The sequence below is a fragment of the Rhinolophus ferrumequinum genome, chromosome 8 (assembly GCF_004115265.2).
Source record: "Rhinolophus ferrumequinum isolate MPI-CBG mRhiFer1 chromosome 8, mRhiFer1_v1.p, whole genome shotgun sequence".
Classification (NCBI taxonomy): Eukaryota; Metazoa; Chordata; class Mammalia; order Chiroptera; family Rhinolophidae; genus Rhinolophus; species Rhinolophus ferrumequinum.
This window is the reverse complement of record NC_046291.1, coordinates 16,605,239-16,620,661: the sequence shown is the minus strand read 5'-3', so window position 1 is coordinate 16,620,661 and position 15,423 is coordinate 16,605,239. Positions and strand designations below refer to the sequence as shown.

Below are 15,423 nucleotides of genomic sequence, written 5' to 3'. Positions count from 1 at the left end.
TGTGAAAAAAGTCTACACTGCACCCTCCAGAACCAGGGGCCAGGGGCCCATACTGGCTGCTGTCTTCAGCAGTGCCACCCAGCTGGGAAAGGGGATAGGACAACGACAAGTGAAAGTGCCACAAAGCTTTCCTACTGTTTTTAAGTTGCCTTTTTCTTGATTCAGCATTTGCTTGGTTGCTGTGAACTTTGGATGGTTTTTCCAAGTTCTGACAAAGTTGGTTCTGACAATTTCAGGGTTTTTTCCCCCCTGGTGTTTCTGTGAAGGCATGGGCATTTGGAGCTGCCTACTCCACCATTTTACTGACCTCCTCTTTGTTTTTTAATTAAATTTTAATTGATATATAGCATATATAAAGGTGTACAAATCATAAGTGTACAGTCTGATGAATTTTTAGGAAGTGTGCAGAGCCATGAAACCAGCACTGGGAACAATAAACAGGTATGATCAGAACCCCAGAAGCCCCCTGTGCTCCCCTAATTGCTGATCACTGCCTTCCTCTAGCACCATACATGAGTTTCATTTGTTTTTAAACTTTATGTAAATGGAATCATGCAGTATGTTGTGTTTTGGGTTTGTTTTCTTTCAGTCAACATTATGCTAATGAGATTCACTCGTGTGTAGTTGCAGGTCATTCATTCTCATACTGTACATAATTCCATTGTATGAATATATTATCATTTATTCATTCTACTGTCAGGCATATTTGAATGCTTTTTATTTATGGACTATTACAAGTAGAACTGCTAAGAACATTCTTATATGCATCTTTTGGTGAGCGTATTTACACATTTCTGCTAGATTTGTGTAGGAGTGGAATTACAGTGTCATAGGGTTGGCACAGTCCAGCTTTCGTAAATATGACTAGATTTTCATAGTACTTGTAGCTGTTGACACTTTACCAGCAGTGTGTGAAGGTTCCAGTTGAAGCGGAACAACATTTGGGTATTTGTAATTTTAGTGTTTCTAATTTTATTCATTTGCCTTTGAATTGTGTTCATGCTCTCTTATTGTGTTTTACATTGCATTTCCCTGATGGCTAATGTGGCAGATTGTTTTTTCCAAAGGTAGCTGCGATGATTTCTTCAATACATATGCTGTTCTACACATGCCACTGTTCCATTAGGAAACGGAGTCTAATTTTCCTCCCCTTGAATCCGGAAAAGCGCGTGACTGCTTTGACCAAAGAGTAAAGCAGAAGTGATGCTACATCACTTGGAAGCTGGGTCAAAAAAGATCATGCAGCTTCTGCCTTATTCTTGGGAATATTTATACTTGAAGCCCTGAGCTACTATGTAGTAAGTCCTACTACTCTGAGGCTGCCGTGCTATGAGGAAGCCAAGCCACAAGGGGAAGCCACGTGGAGACACTCTGGACAACAGTCCTTATCTCGGAGTCATCAGGTGCTTTCCAATTCTTCTAGCTTCTGAGCCTTCCTGGCTGAGGTCCCAGACATCGCAGAACAGAAACTAGTTACCCCACTGTGCCCATTCCAAATTCCCGACTCACAGAATTCACACTCATAATAAAATGATTGTTGTTTTAAGTTGCTGACTATTTGGGCAGTTTGTCATGCAGCAATAGCAAAAGTCTAATACAAATTATTCGTTTTACTTCATATACTAGATAGGACAATTAAGTTCACAAACTCATCCTAGAAAAAGTGCTACATACCTCATTGCTGAATATCATTATGGTCACTTCTGAAGTGCTCCCCGTGGGAAGCTATGCACTGACACCAGTGCCTCGTCCACCCTTTAAAGCAATTTTGGAACTCTTTTTCTGGAATGGCCATCAGAACTGTCGTCATATTCCCCTGATGTCCTGAATGTCTTCAAAATGTTTTCCTTTCAATATTTCCTTTCTTTTTGGGTAAAGAAAGAAGTCATTGGGGGCCAGATCAGGTGAGTAGGGAGGGTGTTCCAATACAATTATTTGTTTACCGGCCAAAAATTCCCTCACAGCCAGTGCCATGTGAGCTGGTGCATTGTCGTGATGCAAGAGCCATAAATTGTTGGCAAAAAGTTCAGGTTGTGTTTTTCACACAGCCTTTTCAGCACTTCCAAATAATTAACTTAGTTAACTGTTTGTCCAGTTGGTACAAACTCATAATGCATAATCCTTCTGATATCAAAAAAAGGTTAGCAACATTGTTGCAACAAGTTCACAAACTTAATTGTCCGACCTCATATGACTTGGGTAATTATTCTTATTTAATAGTTGACAACTGAGACTTATTCAAGAGGTTATATAATGTGCCCAATGTCTCATAGCTCAGAAGTAACAAAGCAAGGACTGGAATCTATGTCTGTATGACTGTATATCTGTATAGCCTATGTTCTTTAATATTGTAAACATTTGAGGGGAGTGGGGAGAAAGAGATCAACTGTTGAAATGGTTTTGTAACTTGTTTTTGTTTCTTCTTACTGGAACATTGTTAGCATTTTAATAAAACCCACACTCTTATCACTGTAACATACTCCATCGTTTCAATAAATTCTTTGGTTTCAGATAGGGAGCCCCATTCAAGTGTCAAAGTATAACAACACCTCTAGATGCTCCCTTTTAATTCAGTGGCCTTTCCCTCATTAAGGAAGGAGTAGTAAAAGTGTTTCATCTCTTCCCTTTAGGGAGAGACTGACATAGCAGAGAGCAAAGTAGTCAATGATTTGCTTTGTAAAAATTGAATTTCAGCTATATAATGAAATGTTTACAAAAAAGTTTTGATTACTGAGAGCCAGAATTTCCTGTCCTGAAGAGTGGAAGAGTTACCTTAGGTAGTAGAAGGGGAGGCATGACACAGGTCTAGCAAGAGGAAGTCGTTCTGGAGCATCCATAACCACGGGCTCCCAGTTTCTGAATTCTGGCTCTGACTTTACTAGCTATCTGACTTGGGCAATTATATTTAATCTCTATCCTTCTGTTTTCTAAGATATTACTAACTTTTAAAGTTGATGCAGAAATCAAATGAATTAATATTAAGAAAGTGCTCAGAACAGTGCCTGGTACATAGTAAACCCTCAAATGTTCATTCTTTCTCCTCCCTTCCCTTCTTCCTCCTCTTTCTAGGCTGATATGTGTTCCTGACATCAGAGCACGTATCCTGCACTTCTCCTCTACCAATTATTTTGAGAATCTGAGAACAGAAAATACCTATTCCTGCTGCCTGGAAGGTAAGTCCCAGAGTTTCTTTCATGCCCTGTATGGGGACATCTGAGATATGTAGGCAGATAGGCCTGAAATGACCTCAAAGTTATCCTTGCCCTGAGTTCTGGAAGAGCCAGATGCTCCCAGAAACCCAAGAAGGATGTGGAAGAGAGAGAAGGAGGGAAGGAGGGAGGGAGAGAGAAAAGAAAGTGAGAGCCCTTTGCCGGAATAGGGGTACAGGAGGAGCCAGGCAGAAATGAGGATGTTTCAGGTAATGGCAGCATGGGCCAGTAGCAGCTGAGGACCAGGTTGGGACCCTTACATTTATTGGGTATAATGTAATCCCTCAAAATGAGACCTAACCCCAGGGAAAGGAAAGGCTAAGTGTAGTTCTCACACTAACCACTGAGGGTTAGTGAAAACTCACAGGTTAAGAGCACAGCCTGCAATAAGCCTGCCCTTGCTTCTGATCCAGTTTGGGGCTTCCCAGGCCACCTGTACTTTTGACCAACTGACTACAAAATCAGGGTTCCCACAACCCCCTCAGGCTCGATGGTTCACTAGAATGACTTACAGAACTCAAGAAAGCTCTATATTTACAATTACAATTTTATTATAAAGTATCTGAATCAGGACAAGCCAAGAGAAGGGACCATAGGATGAGTCTAGGAGGGTCTTGATCATGGAGGAGCTTCCATGTCCTTTCCCCATGGAATCAGGATGCATCATCTCCCCAACATATTGATGTAGTCACCAAACAGGAGACTCAGCTGAGCTTTGGTGTCCGGAGTTTTTACTGGAGTTTCATTACATAGGCAGGATTGATAGAAGCATTGGCCACGTGATTGAACGCAATCTCTTGCCTCCCTCCCCTTCCCAGAAGTTGGGCTGGAATCACCTGGCTGGAAGCCCCACCCCTCTAATCATGTGACGAGTCTTTCCAGCCTGACCAGCCCCCACTCTGAAACTGTCTAGGGATCCACCATGAATAACAAAGACACTCCCATCACTTGGGAAATTTTAGGAGTTAGAAGCTCCGTCTTAAGAACCTAGGACAAAGACCAGACAAATTTTTTGTTATACAGCCTCAGGTATCCCTAAATTTACTGAGGATAACATTCTGATACAAAATGGAATTCCAAACAGGAGTCTATCAGATTCAGAAGGCCAGCACATGCCCTTGAAGTTGTCCTTAGAGATCTTAGCGTGGCAGCCCTGGTTGGAATAACAGTGAGCCAACTCTCCCCAACCCCCACCTCCCTCCCAGAGATGCTCATCACTGGGGCTGGAGAGTATTGTTCGTTCCAGCCAGCTGTCACTATGCAGGGTCAGGCAAGGGGTTCTACCTTCTTATGGACCATCACCCAGCCTCTGGTTATCAGGGTAATAGTGCGCTGCTCTTGACTTCCCGTTTCTGCAGTAAGAATGTTCATACTACCTAGTCCTTCCCTTCTTACCTCAAATCTAGTGGAAAGGGCATTAAACTCAGCACCTGAAGTCCTGGGTTCAAAGTCTGGCTGTGCCCCTGACTGAGCTTTACCTGAACTTCGTTTTTCTTATGTGAAGAAGAAGAACGACCTCTTAACTATTCAGGGAGGCTGTGGTATTGCAATAGACTGCTGTGAACAGTAAATCTTTCTGTGAAAAGGCAGTGTATTCATTTGTGAGGGCGACCATAACCAAGTACCACAGACTGCGTGGCTTAAACAACAGAAATTAATTTTCTCGCCATTCTGGAGGCTGGAAGTCTGAGATCCTGGTGTCAGCAAGGTTGGTTTCTTCTAAGATCTCTCTCCTTGGCGTGTAGATGGCTGTGCTCCTGAGGTGTCTTCCTTGGTCTTCTCTGTGAGTATGCTGTGTCCAAATCTCTTCTTACGAGGAGGCCTTACTATTCTTACTCATATTGGTTCAGGCAGGGCCCACATGACCTCATTTTACTTTATTTACCTCTTTAAAGACACTATCTCCAAATACAGTCACATTCTGAGGCACTGCCCATTAGGACTTCAACATATAAATTTTGGGGGCGCACAGTTCAGCCTAGAAAAAACAGTATTTCAAACAGGATCGTACTGGTGCAGGAACAGGCAGAGAGAAAAGTGGAACATAATAAAACAGAGGCTGAAAATTAGCACACGCAGATTTTATTTGACCTGATTAATTTTTTAAAAGATGTTCAGCTGTTTTCTCATAAAAATTCTGAGTTTGGGCGTCTCTTCAAAAAATCCAAAGCTCTAGCAACACCACTAGTTTGCCGGAGTTGGGTGGTGGCTATCCTGAGGCCATATCCTTCAATTGACCCCAATTCTGACCCCTCCCCTATTCTGGGGTCTGTCCTGTCTGTTTGATTTAAAGCTATTTGGATTTTTGACCTCTGGGATGGAGAGTACAGAAATAGATCCAAATACTTACTAGAATTGAAGCAAAAATGTATATAATATTTCAAACCTCTGGGGAAGCTTTGTGTGGAAGAATTGGCCGTCCCATCCCATCCCAAATCAGAGGATAATTGTTGACATGAAAGAGTTTAATGAAGGCAGGTGCCTTTCCCTGGGTATCAGAGAGTGCACTCAAGAGGGAAACCAGCTGCTTTGTTCTTTAGCAAAATAATCGCTACTTACTGATTCTGTTAATGTTGGGAAGAAACACTTTTGCTTCAGCATGGGTTTAGGTAGTGTAGTCTAAAGGGGAAGAAAAGTAATTTATCTAGGTTGAGATGCTTACTTTTACAGATCAACCAGGAGAGGAACCAAACCAGCAACCTTGCCACCATGATTATGGGTACAAATATGGTCCATAAAACAGGAGCTAGAGATTCTCCGTTCACCATCTCCCAGGAACTGGATACCCCACTCCCCCACACCTTTGGGACCTTGGAATTAGACGAGACTACCAAACTAGGACTCAAAACCTTATTTGAAGAAAAGAAACCAGGGTCCTTGCGGGTAAAGGTGACATTTTCCTAAGGAAAGGAAGGTGGAGTTTCTCCACTTTGAGACCTGAAGAAGAGGATGCAAGAGGGACAATGAACGAAGCACAGTGCTGGAGAACCCAGTTAGAGGGCTGCTGGAGGAGCCTCTGAAGTACAGGGTCATGAAGGTCTAGGCCACCAGCTGGCTACCCTCATGCCGCCCGAGGGAGAAGTGAGATTTAACATGTTCAATTCTCCTATGTAGAGAGTGATTCCCCTCTGGAAATGTCCTACCCTTTTGCTAAAGGAACATATGCTTTCTGCAATGTTGGTCTTGTGAACACCAAAGACACAGAGTGGGATGTGGTGGAAGGGTCCATTCTTCCCATCTCCTACCGGCCTCCAGTGAAGATGAAGGGTCACCCTTGGGTAAACTGTGACTCTGAGCTCCAGCTGCTCATTGCAGTATCAGCGGATGTCCCAGAGCCAGCTCCTGAAAGCTGATGGCACCAAAGGAATACCCTGGAATGAAATGGAAAATCAACTAAGTCCCGTAATTTAAAGAATGCTGTTCCCATATAGGGAATGTCGGTACCCAGCAATCTCTTGAGCTATTGTTTAATAAATGATGTTGGAATAAATAGAATATATGTTAAGATTCTGGGTCATACCAAAACCAAAAATTAAGTCCAGATGGATTGAATTGCTAACTGAAAAAAAACGTAGCATGTGAAAATTGAAACTATCAAATGTAAGGTAAAAATATAAGAGTTTTTTTTCCCCCTATAATCTTGGAGCAGTGCAAGCAAGATAGGAAACTCAGAAGTTATAAAAGGAAAAAATGCCAGATCAAACCACACAGGAATTTCCAAAAGATACCCTAAATACAGTCAAGATATAGGGAACATGCCATCAGGAGAAAATACTTATAATATAGAGAGGGTGCCAAAAAAATGTATGCACATTTTAAGAAAAGAAAATTTAAATTGTAAAACTCAATATATACCGATAACAAAAGATGAATACAAGTCATGTGTACACATTTTTTTTGGCACCCCCAGTATATAGCAAAGGTTAATCTCCCTAAATAGAAAAAGAACACCAACAAAACAATAAGAAAAGACAAACAGTGCAATAAAATAAAAAAAACCAAATGATATGACTAAAGACTTCATGGAAGAAAGAGAAATGTTTAATAAGCATATTTAAAAAGACAAAAACAAAAAACCTGAGCCTTCATAATATTTAAAGGAATTCACATTAAAGTATCAATATAATATTTTTCACCTACAGTAAAAAAATGTTTATATTAATATAGGACAAGGTCTGGAAGAATATGCACTAAAATATGAACAGTGCATCATTTTGAGGGAATGTAATTGGGGAAGCAAAGCAGGGTCTTTCATTTTGTTACTTTATATACATTTTTCAAGTGGTGGGATTATGGGTGATTTGTACTTTGGGGATGTTTTTCTGTACAGTTTATTCTTTTGAAAGCAATGCAAACATAAATTTTCCACTTTCAGGAGCTTTGGAAATTTTTTGTTTATTTTAATTTTCAAAATCACAAAATATGAGTTAATTAAAATAATCAGATCAGTTTTACCTACTCTCACATCTCAAACCAATTTTTATGCACACTATTTTTCCTCGTACTTAATTCATGGATATCTTTAATTATACATTGCCCACAACATACTTCTTTCTGGATATCCTCCCACCCCAAAAAAATGTAAAAGAAAGAAGGAAAGAAAGAAAAAGTAAGGTGCTATATATATGTATGTAAAGATTTAATTATTTTAATATATTATTATTGCTCTCACTAAAGTTCTTGGCTCTGATGACCAAGTTAATGGACAGCCAGACATCACTTTGGGAAACAAATTTTCAGAAAGTTCAAAAGAAAATGTCCTTGCTATGTGACTTTTGGATAGGCTAGTTGAAAAGAAGTGGATATTACATACACATATTACATAACTCAGAGGTATGAACATGCTGTGAAGTTCTTAGTGTCCCTGCCACCTTTGTCCTTGAGGTAGATACTCTTATAAGTTTCTTGTATATCTCTCCATAGATATTCTATGCATTTGCGATGACTGGCATAATTGCATAATTATGGTAGACATGATAGCCTCCCTAACACTGTTCTGCATCTTGCTCTTTTTATTTATCTTGGCAATTGTTGCATATCAGTACATATAGGGTTGTATCATTGTGGTTGTTTTAATTAAAGTTTATTGGGGTGACAATTGTTAGTAAAGTTACATAGATTTCAGGTGAAGAATTCTGTATTACATCATCTATAAATCCCATTGTGTGTTCACCACCCAGAGTCAGTTCTCCTTCCATCACCGTATATTTATTTGATCCCCTTTACCCTCATCTACCACCCCCGTTCCCTCTTTCCCCCTTACCCTCTGGTAACCACTAAACTATTAGTATCATTGTTTTTTAAGGCTGCAAATGATTCCAATGCATGGATTAACCATGATTTATCTCATTAGTTCCCTGCTGATGGGTGTTCATTTTGTTTCCAATATTGTATTTATCTCTGCAAACAGTGCTGCAGTAAATATCCTTGTATATTCATGACTTTGCAAATATGCGAGCATATTTGTGAAATAAATCCCTAGAAGTAGGTTAAGTACACCTTACATTTTGAAAGCTTTGTAGCAATTTGTACTCCCTTGAACCATGATTGAGACATCAGACCTGGCCCCCTCAACTACATAGTGGTATCAAACTTTTGATCTTTGCCAATATTATAGATGAAATATTGTTTCTAATGTAGTTTTGATTTGTCTTGCTTGCTTTTATTATAAGTTGAACATTTGTGTATATGTTTAAGAGCTATTTATAATTCCTCTTTTATGAATTTATCCATTGTGTTTTCATTTAATTAATTAATTTATTTTTAAACTTTCATTCAAATGATAAAAATGACATTTGCTATTTAAAGAATCTCTTATTGGGTAAGAAACAAATCCAGCTACATGTTATTTATGAGAGCTACTTCTAAATCAAAATAACTCACACTGATTGAAAATAGAGGAATGAATAGAGATATCTCAAACAAATGCTTAAAGACAAAGTAGGAGTAACAATATAAAATCAAACAAACTAAATCAAAAGCAATTTAATGTTTCACATTTATAAATGGTGTTTCCATCAAGAATATATAATAGTCATGAACCTTTATGAACCTAACAACAGACCTTCAAAATGTAAAACAAAAACTGTTGGAAATACAAGAAAATTTGTCAAATCCATTTTTTGGTGATACTTGAACATAACTCTCAAAATTTAACCAATCAAGTAGACAAAAATAAGTAAGGCTATAGAGGATTTATATAACAAAACTCATAAATTAATAAACAGAATACATATTTTTCAAAAATACACATGGGACATTCAGAAAACACTGTACCATCAAAGACATTTTAATAATTCTAAAATGCAGAACCTATGCACTCTGACCATAATGTAATAACATTATAAAGTAATAACAAAAGAATGCTCTCTTTCAAAACCAAAAATAAAACTCCAACTACAAGTAAATAAAAACACCTTTCTATCTTTCTGATCTTAATTCCTTAGATTAAAAAAGAAATCAAAATGGAAATTACAAACTATTTGGAAATAGATAACAGTGAGAGAAACTGATTACTGACTCTTGTAGGTTATGGACAAAATAGTATCATGTGAAAACGTATAGCTTTATATGCATGTATTAGGAAATTTCATTAAGCAATTTTTAAAAGGTTAAAAAAAATTTAAAACAAGAAAATGAACCCAGAAGGGGGAAAAATAAAAATAAAAGTATAAATTGAATTTCCACTTGTGTTAATACTGGACTCAATCCTCTTTCTAAGGATAACTTGAAAAACTGAAAAAAATATGACAAGCATTTACTTGAAGTCATCAGCATCAGGGAACAAACAAGGTAATAAAAAATTAGCAGACAAGAACCAGGAGAAGACAGAAATCCAGGGTTAAATTAGGCACAGGTACCACTTTCCTATCAGTGGTGCGTCTCATTTTCAGAAGAAGAAAGATAAGAAGTGAGTGGTTTAACCTCACAGACCTGGGGGTGAAAATCTGAAGTCCAAGATCTCTTATACCAAACTTTGGGTTGGCACCCAAAAGGATTGAGGACTGGAAATAGACTTGCTTTCTAAACGGCTGCAGCTGAGCTTCAAAACATCTCACTGCTGAAATTGAATTAGGGTGATGATCCTGGATTGCTTGTGCCTTCAGGCAACTGTAAAAAACAAAAGTAAATCTTCCCTGAAGAAAATGAAATCATCCTAAACCTTAAATTAGTTCCACCAGAAACTTAGAGAATACATTTTCTGGCACACAATCAAAAGTAGCCAGACACAGGAAGAACTATGGCAACATGAACAAAAACCACTAGAAACAATAGACACTAGGTTCTAGAGATTGGAGTTATTGGTCATAATCCTTAAAATAACTATGCTTACAAAATTAAAGGGATAATTAAAGATAGAACTTGACATAAAACTATAATATAATTAAGGACATAGATTTGAAAAAACTAATCAAACTTGAAAACTGGAAAATAAAATAATAGAAATTAAGAATTCAATGGATAGATTTAACAGCAGATTAGACAAAGCTGAATAGAGCATTAATAAGCTAGAAGAAACCAAGGGATAAAAAATACAAAAGAGAAAGTAAGAGACAAGAAGGATACATATATAGGTATATATATAATTCGATGTATATATAATTCGAAGTCCTGCAAGGAGAGAAGAAACAGGAATGGGGTGTAAGCAATGTTTGAACAGATAATGTCTGGAAAGCTCCCCAAACTGATGAAAGACATTCAGTCACAGATTCAAGAAACTCTATGACCCCTAACAGGATAAGTAAAAAGAAATCCACACCTATTGGTATCAGCTGTCAGTCTAATTGTTGTTTCTTTGAACTTAATATGCCCTTTCTCTGCTCTGGCTGCCTATAAATAACCAAATTCTTCCAATGCTCTTAAAACAAGCTTTACTGTCCTGCTGGTTCTGTCATTAATGGGTTGAATAAATTTTGACCCTGTGTTTATTTTATATTTGTGTGAGTCATGTTTTTAACTTTTTGAAAAGTATACTTTGAATATATACATGAAAAAAAGAATTCATGAAATAATTCTTGCAATATTTTCTTTTACTTCTTGCAATATTTTCTGTACTATTTTATTCTTTTTCATCTTATTAAAAAAAAATTTTGGTTGCACTTACTAAATCTGGTCTCAACTTGCAGTTTGAAAAGTCCTGCCTTCGCATACTTGGGACTGGGGCGGTGGGAGGGTGGGGAGGGGGAGGGGAAGCTGGTGGAATTGCATTAGAAAACGCTGATATTTAAATTTGTTTGGCTTCCCCCTCCAGGAATCAGATGACCTTGGACACTGGGCCTTTTGTTTTGGTTTTGGTTTTGTTTTGTTTTGTTTTGTTTCTCTCCCTCTTCTCTCAGCACTCAGGCTCCGGTGTGGGGTGGGGGAAGCGTTAGGAAAAACCTGCGGCCAGTTTAATCTCAGCAGCGGATTCCTGGGGTGGCGAACCCGCAGGTCAAGCGAGGGCTGGTCTCACTGGGTGGGGCCTCCTGGCCTTGGAACCCTCCTGGACTTCCGAGAACTTTTTTGCCCAGAGTTCGGACCAAGCTCTCGGAAGTGCGAGGTGGGGCGTCGCGGAAGAGGCGGCCATCGTCAGAGCTCTCTGGGTCCCCCTAAGTTCTCTTGTGCATCTTCTGCCTTTGCGTTGGCTGCTCCGTTCCCCGGCCGGGAGTCAAACAGTTGGAAGGTGGCTTCTGTGTGTCCGTAGGTCCTGTTTGGAAGGATTAACGACCGCGAGGAAAAAGAACAGTGAAGGGCCTGGCAGTCCTTCGCCCGGCCCACCCCGGGCTCCCGGAGCCCTTGAACCCGCCCTTCCTGATCTATCTCTGGGCGGGTTCCAGGCTCTGCTCCCCGGATCCAAAGGCTCAGCTGCGCGAGCTATATGGATCGCATGGCCGCGCTGGGCTGCGCGAGGCTGCGGTGGGCGCTGCTGGGGACGCGGGCGACCCGTCTTGGCCTCGGCCCACACGCGGCCAGAGCCAAGGCCTCCATCCCCAGCGCCCTCCCGGCGGCCGAGGCCGCCGAGGCTCCCGGAACCGGGCCTGGCGACCGGAGGCTGCGGAGCCTGGAAGACCTTCCCGGACCAGGGCAGCTGCGCTTCTTATTCCAGCTGTTAGTGCAAGGTTACGTCCTGCACCTGCACCAGCTCCAGGTAATCGAGCTTGGGGGTCGGGGATGTCTCGCGACTGGAGAATGGGGGTGAACGCCGGGTCAGAGAAGCTGGGGGTGGGGAGATGATGGACAAAAAGTGAAGAACGTGGGAACTTAGCTCGGGACCGACTGGGGCTATGGTCATAAACTGGAAATCTGTAGGGGTTGTGTGCAACGGGTAGGCACAGCCCTTTGAACTGAAATGAGCAGATTGAGGAGTGGTAAGAATCAGGAGGGCGTCAGGGAGGAGGTGACTTGGGAGGCTAGGTTTAAAGTGAACAGAGCTTGAGAGGGGGTAACAGAATGGCACATGTGTAAACTGCCAGATGTTATGAAACCACTATTTACTTCTGTGGTGTTATTGGCTACCGTAGACTTCTTACAAAGGAAATGGCTTCGGGAGGATTAAAGAGGTTTAGCAATTAGCAAGGTAAGTATTCTCTTACGGGAAAAAAGGTGTCACTTCTCAGGAAGTAAAGGCAAAATCATAGACATTAAGGAAAAGGTAGATTTTTGTTATTAAGAAATCAATTTCCAGTGAGCAGGGTTTATCCAGTGGAACACTGATGGGGCAGGGATGAATGGATGATAGCCCACCGTCAATGGACAGAGACTGGAAAACCCAGCGTTGGTGAAATTGGAGAGGTTTTAGGAAATGAAGCAAGTGAATGCACTCACTGTGTCCCAGACATTTTTCCAAGTGTTGGGATTCAGTGAGATGAGGCCAACAGCCTCACAGGGTTTACATACGCCTTTGGGAAAGAGGGAGGTGTGTGTGACATGCCACTGAGTTGGCGCCAACTCCTGGTGACCCTATACAATGTCCTCACAGTCCTGTTCAGCTCGTGTAGACACCTGCCTGTGGCCTTGTGGCTTCTTTTATGGAGTCAGTCCATCTCCTATTTGGTCATCCTTTTTTCCAAGTCCTGGCCTGCGCTGGTGAACAGACTGGTTACCAGTGGCTGTGCTGGCAGTAGTCCAGAAGAAGGAGCGGCTGGGACTTTGAGGAGAGCTTTGAAGGCCAGACCAGGAACCCCGGCTCCTCGGAGGGGCCATGATGGGCTCTTGAGCAGCCATGGAGTGAAGATGGCTTCCAAGGGACACTCTCCAAGTTCTGATGTATGCAGTAGGATAGATTGGACAGGACAGGGCGAGAGGGCCGCAGGTGATGAAGGCTCAGGTGTGGCAGTGTCTGCGCCACCCTCCAGAGAAAGCTGGAGTGGGAGTTGAGGATGAGGGAGAAAATGACTGAGGGTTGGAAGGTCTAAACTGACCACAGTTTCTCTTCACCTGCCCAGATGGACGCCGTATCCCCTGGAACTCCCTGTTGAGCTCATGTTTCCAAGACTGGGTGGACAGATCCCAAGGCACCCAGAGATGGTTACAAAAATTACTCCCTATGGGCTCAGCTCTAAGATGCTAAGTAAGCTAAGAAACCAGAATCCTGTAAACTTCCTCCGCTTGATTTGACCTGTAGAAATTTCAGAGGCCCCGTGAATGCTCCAAGGGTGGGGACTCAGGATTTCTCATCATTTCTCAGGAGGAGTTTACTGGAAGGTTTTGCTCAAGATTTTCTCTAGAGCAGTAACTACCAAAGAAATTTTAGATGGCCCTAGGATGGGGAGGAAGAAGCAGGAGAAAGCCAAGACTATGTGGCCTTTAAAGGAGAGGCCAAGGCTAGGATTTAGGAGAGCCCCCTGACCCAGCCCTTATATCGCAAAGATCTGGAGTCACGTGAACCTGGGCTGTCCCATGGGAAATCTGTTACCCTTCCCACCCACTACGTGTTGCTGGGATGTTACTAAAGGGTGGAGTGCTACACATCTTTGAAACCCTGTTAATACCCCCACTGAGGAAGAGGATGCATTCCAGTGACCCACTTTTTATCAGTTCAGACTCATTTGGTTGCCACTCACACTGGCTTAAACTATAAAGCAGCTTTATTGGTTCATATAACCAAAAAGTCTAATTGTTAGTGCCCTTTGGGTCTAGTTTGCTCTAGAGAGTCATGAGCTCATCAAAGCTACAGTTTTGTTTTTCTGCAGTTCGCTCGGCTCTGCTGTCTTGTGGAAGTTAGTTGACTGGCCTGGGTTAAGTGTCTGTTCCTGAACCCATCATCGTGGCCACAGGCATATTCTAATTAGCTTAGTCCCATGCAGGCTCACCCTTAAGGCTGGGGTTGGCACCCCCCTTCCCCAAACCAAGTGGCTACTGCACAAAGGGAGGAGTGGCATTGATATAAGGGCAGCTGACCGTAATGCTCCCTGCATACTCAGTTGTCCAAAGCGGCATGTCCCACATAAAAATAATCAAATCAGCTGAGGGAAGCATTGTGGGACTTAAAAGGGTAGAGTGGGAATTGGGACATGTGAAAATCATGCTGGCCCATAAATGCCAGTTCCCTTCTCTTTCCTAACCAAAATAATGTCAAGAGAGCTGGAAAAATTACATGTGAATATATGTTAAATTTATATACGCAAATAGATACTAAATTGATATCTTTCAGAGATGTCAACCCTATGAATGATGAGATCAGCTATCTAATCCGTAGCTATTTGTGGACTGCCTGGATTGGTGGCCCCTCCCTAATGCCCTATGCACATACTTGTCGTTTCATGTATCATGTTTCTTTTTTTTTTCATAGTTACAAATTGTTTCACTTGTGATAGAACTTTTAAGATCTCTCTTAGCATCTTTCAAATATATAATACAGTATGATTAATTATAGTCACCATGCTGTACATTACATCCCCAGGACTTATTTATTTTATAACTGGAATTTTGTACCTTTTGACCATCTTCACTCATTTTGCCTACCACCCACCCCCTGCCTCTGGTAACTATGATTCTGTTCTATGTATCTGAGTTCAGTTTTATTTGTTTGTTTGTTTTGTTTTTAGATTCCACATAGAAGTGAGATCATTTGGTTTTTGTCTTTATCTGTGTAGTTTATTTCAATTAGCATAATGCTCTCAAGGTCAATCCATGTGGTTGTAAAGGGCAAGGTTTCCTTATTTTTACGGCTGAATAATATTCCATTGTGCATATATATATATATATATATATATATATAATGATCAAACAATAC

The 15,423-nt window shown here is 41.0% G+C and overlaps 1 protein-coding gene and 1 long non-coding RNA gene across 2 annotated transcripts in view; both read left to right on the top strand.

The window, feature by feature from the left end:
* Nucleotides 1-2,167: 2,167 nt before the first annotated feature.
* On the top strand, nucleotides 2,168-7,006 carry LOC117026043 (uncharacterized). Its single transcript, XR_004423690.1, has 3 exons — nucleotides 2,168-3,173; nucleotides 4,955-4,992; nucleotides 5,880-7,006. It is a non-coding gene; the product is annotated as an uncharacterized LOC117026043 (long non-coding RNA).
* Nucleotides 7,007-11,548: 4,542 nt separating this feature from the next.
* LOC117025889 (sterol 26-hydroxylase, mitochondrial) overlaps nucleotides 11,549-15,423 on the top strand; it is a 30,663-nt gene continuing 26,788 nt past the window's right edge. Inside the window, exon 1 of the mRNA XM_033112238.1 lies at nucleotides 11,549-12,336. Coding sequence (XP_032968129.1) covers nucleotides 12,067-12,336 — 270 coding nt within the window. The 5' untranslated portion in view covers nucleotides 11,549-12,066. The remainder of the gene's footprint in view (nucleotides 12,337-15,423) is intronic.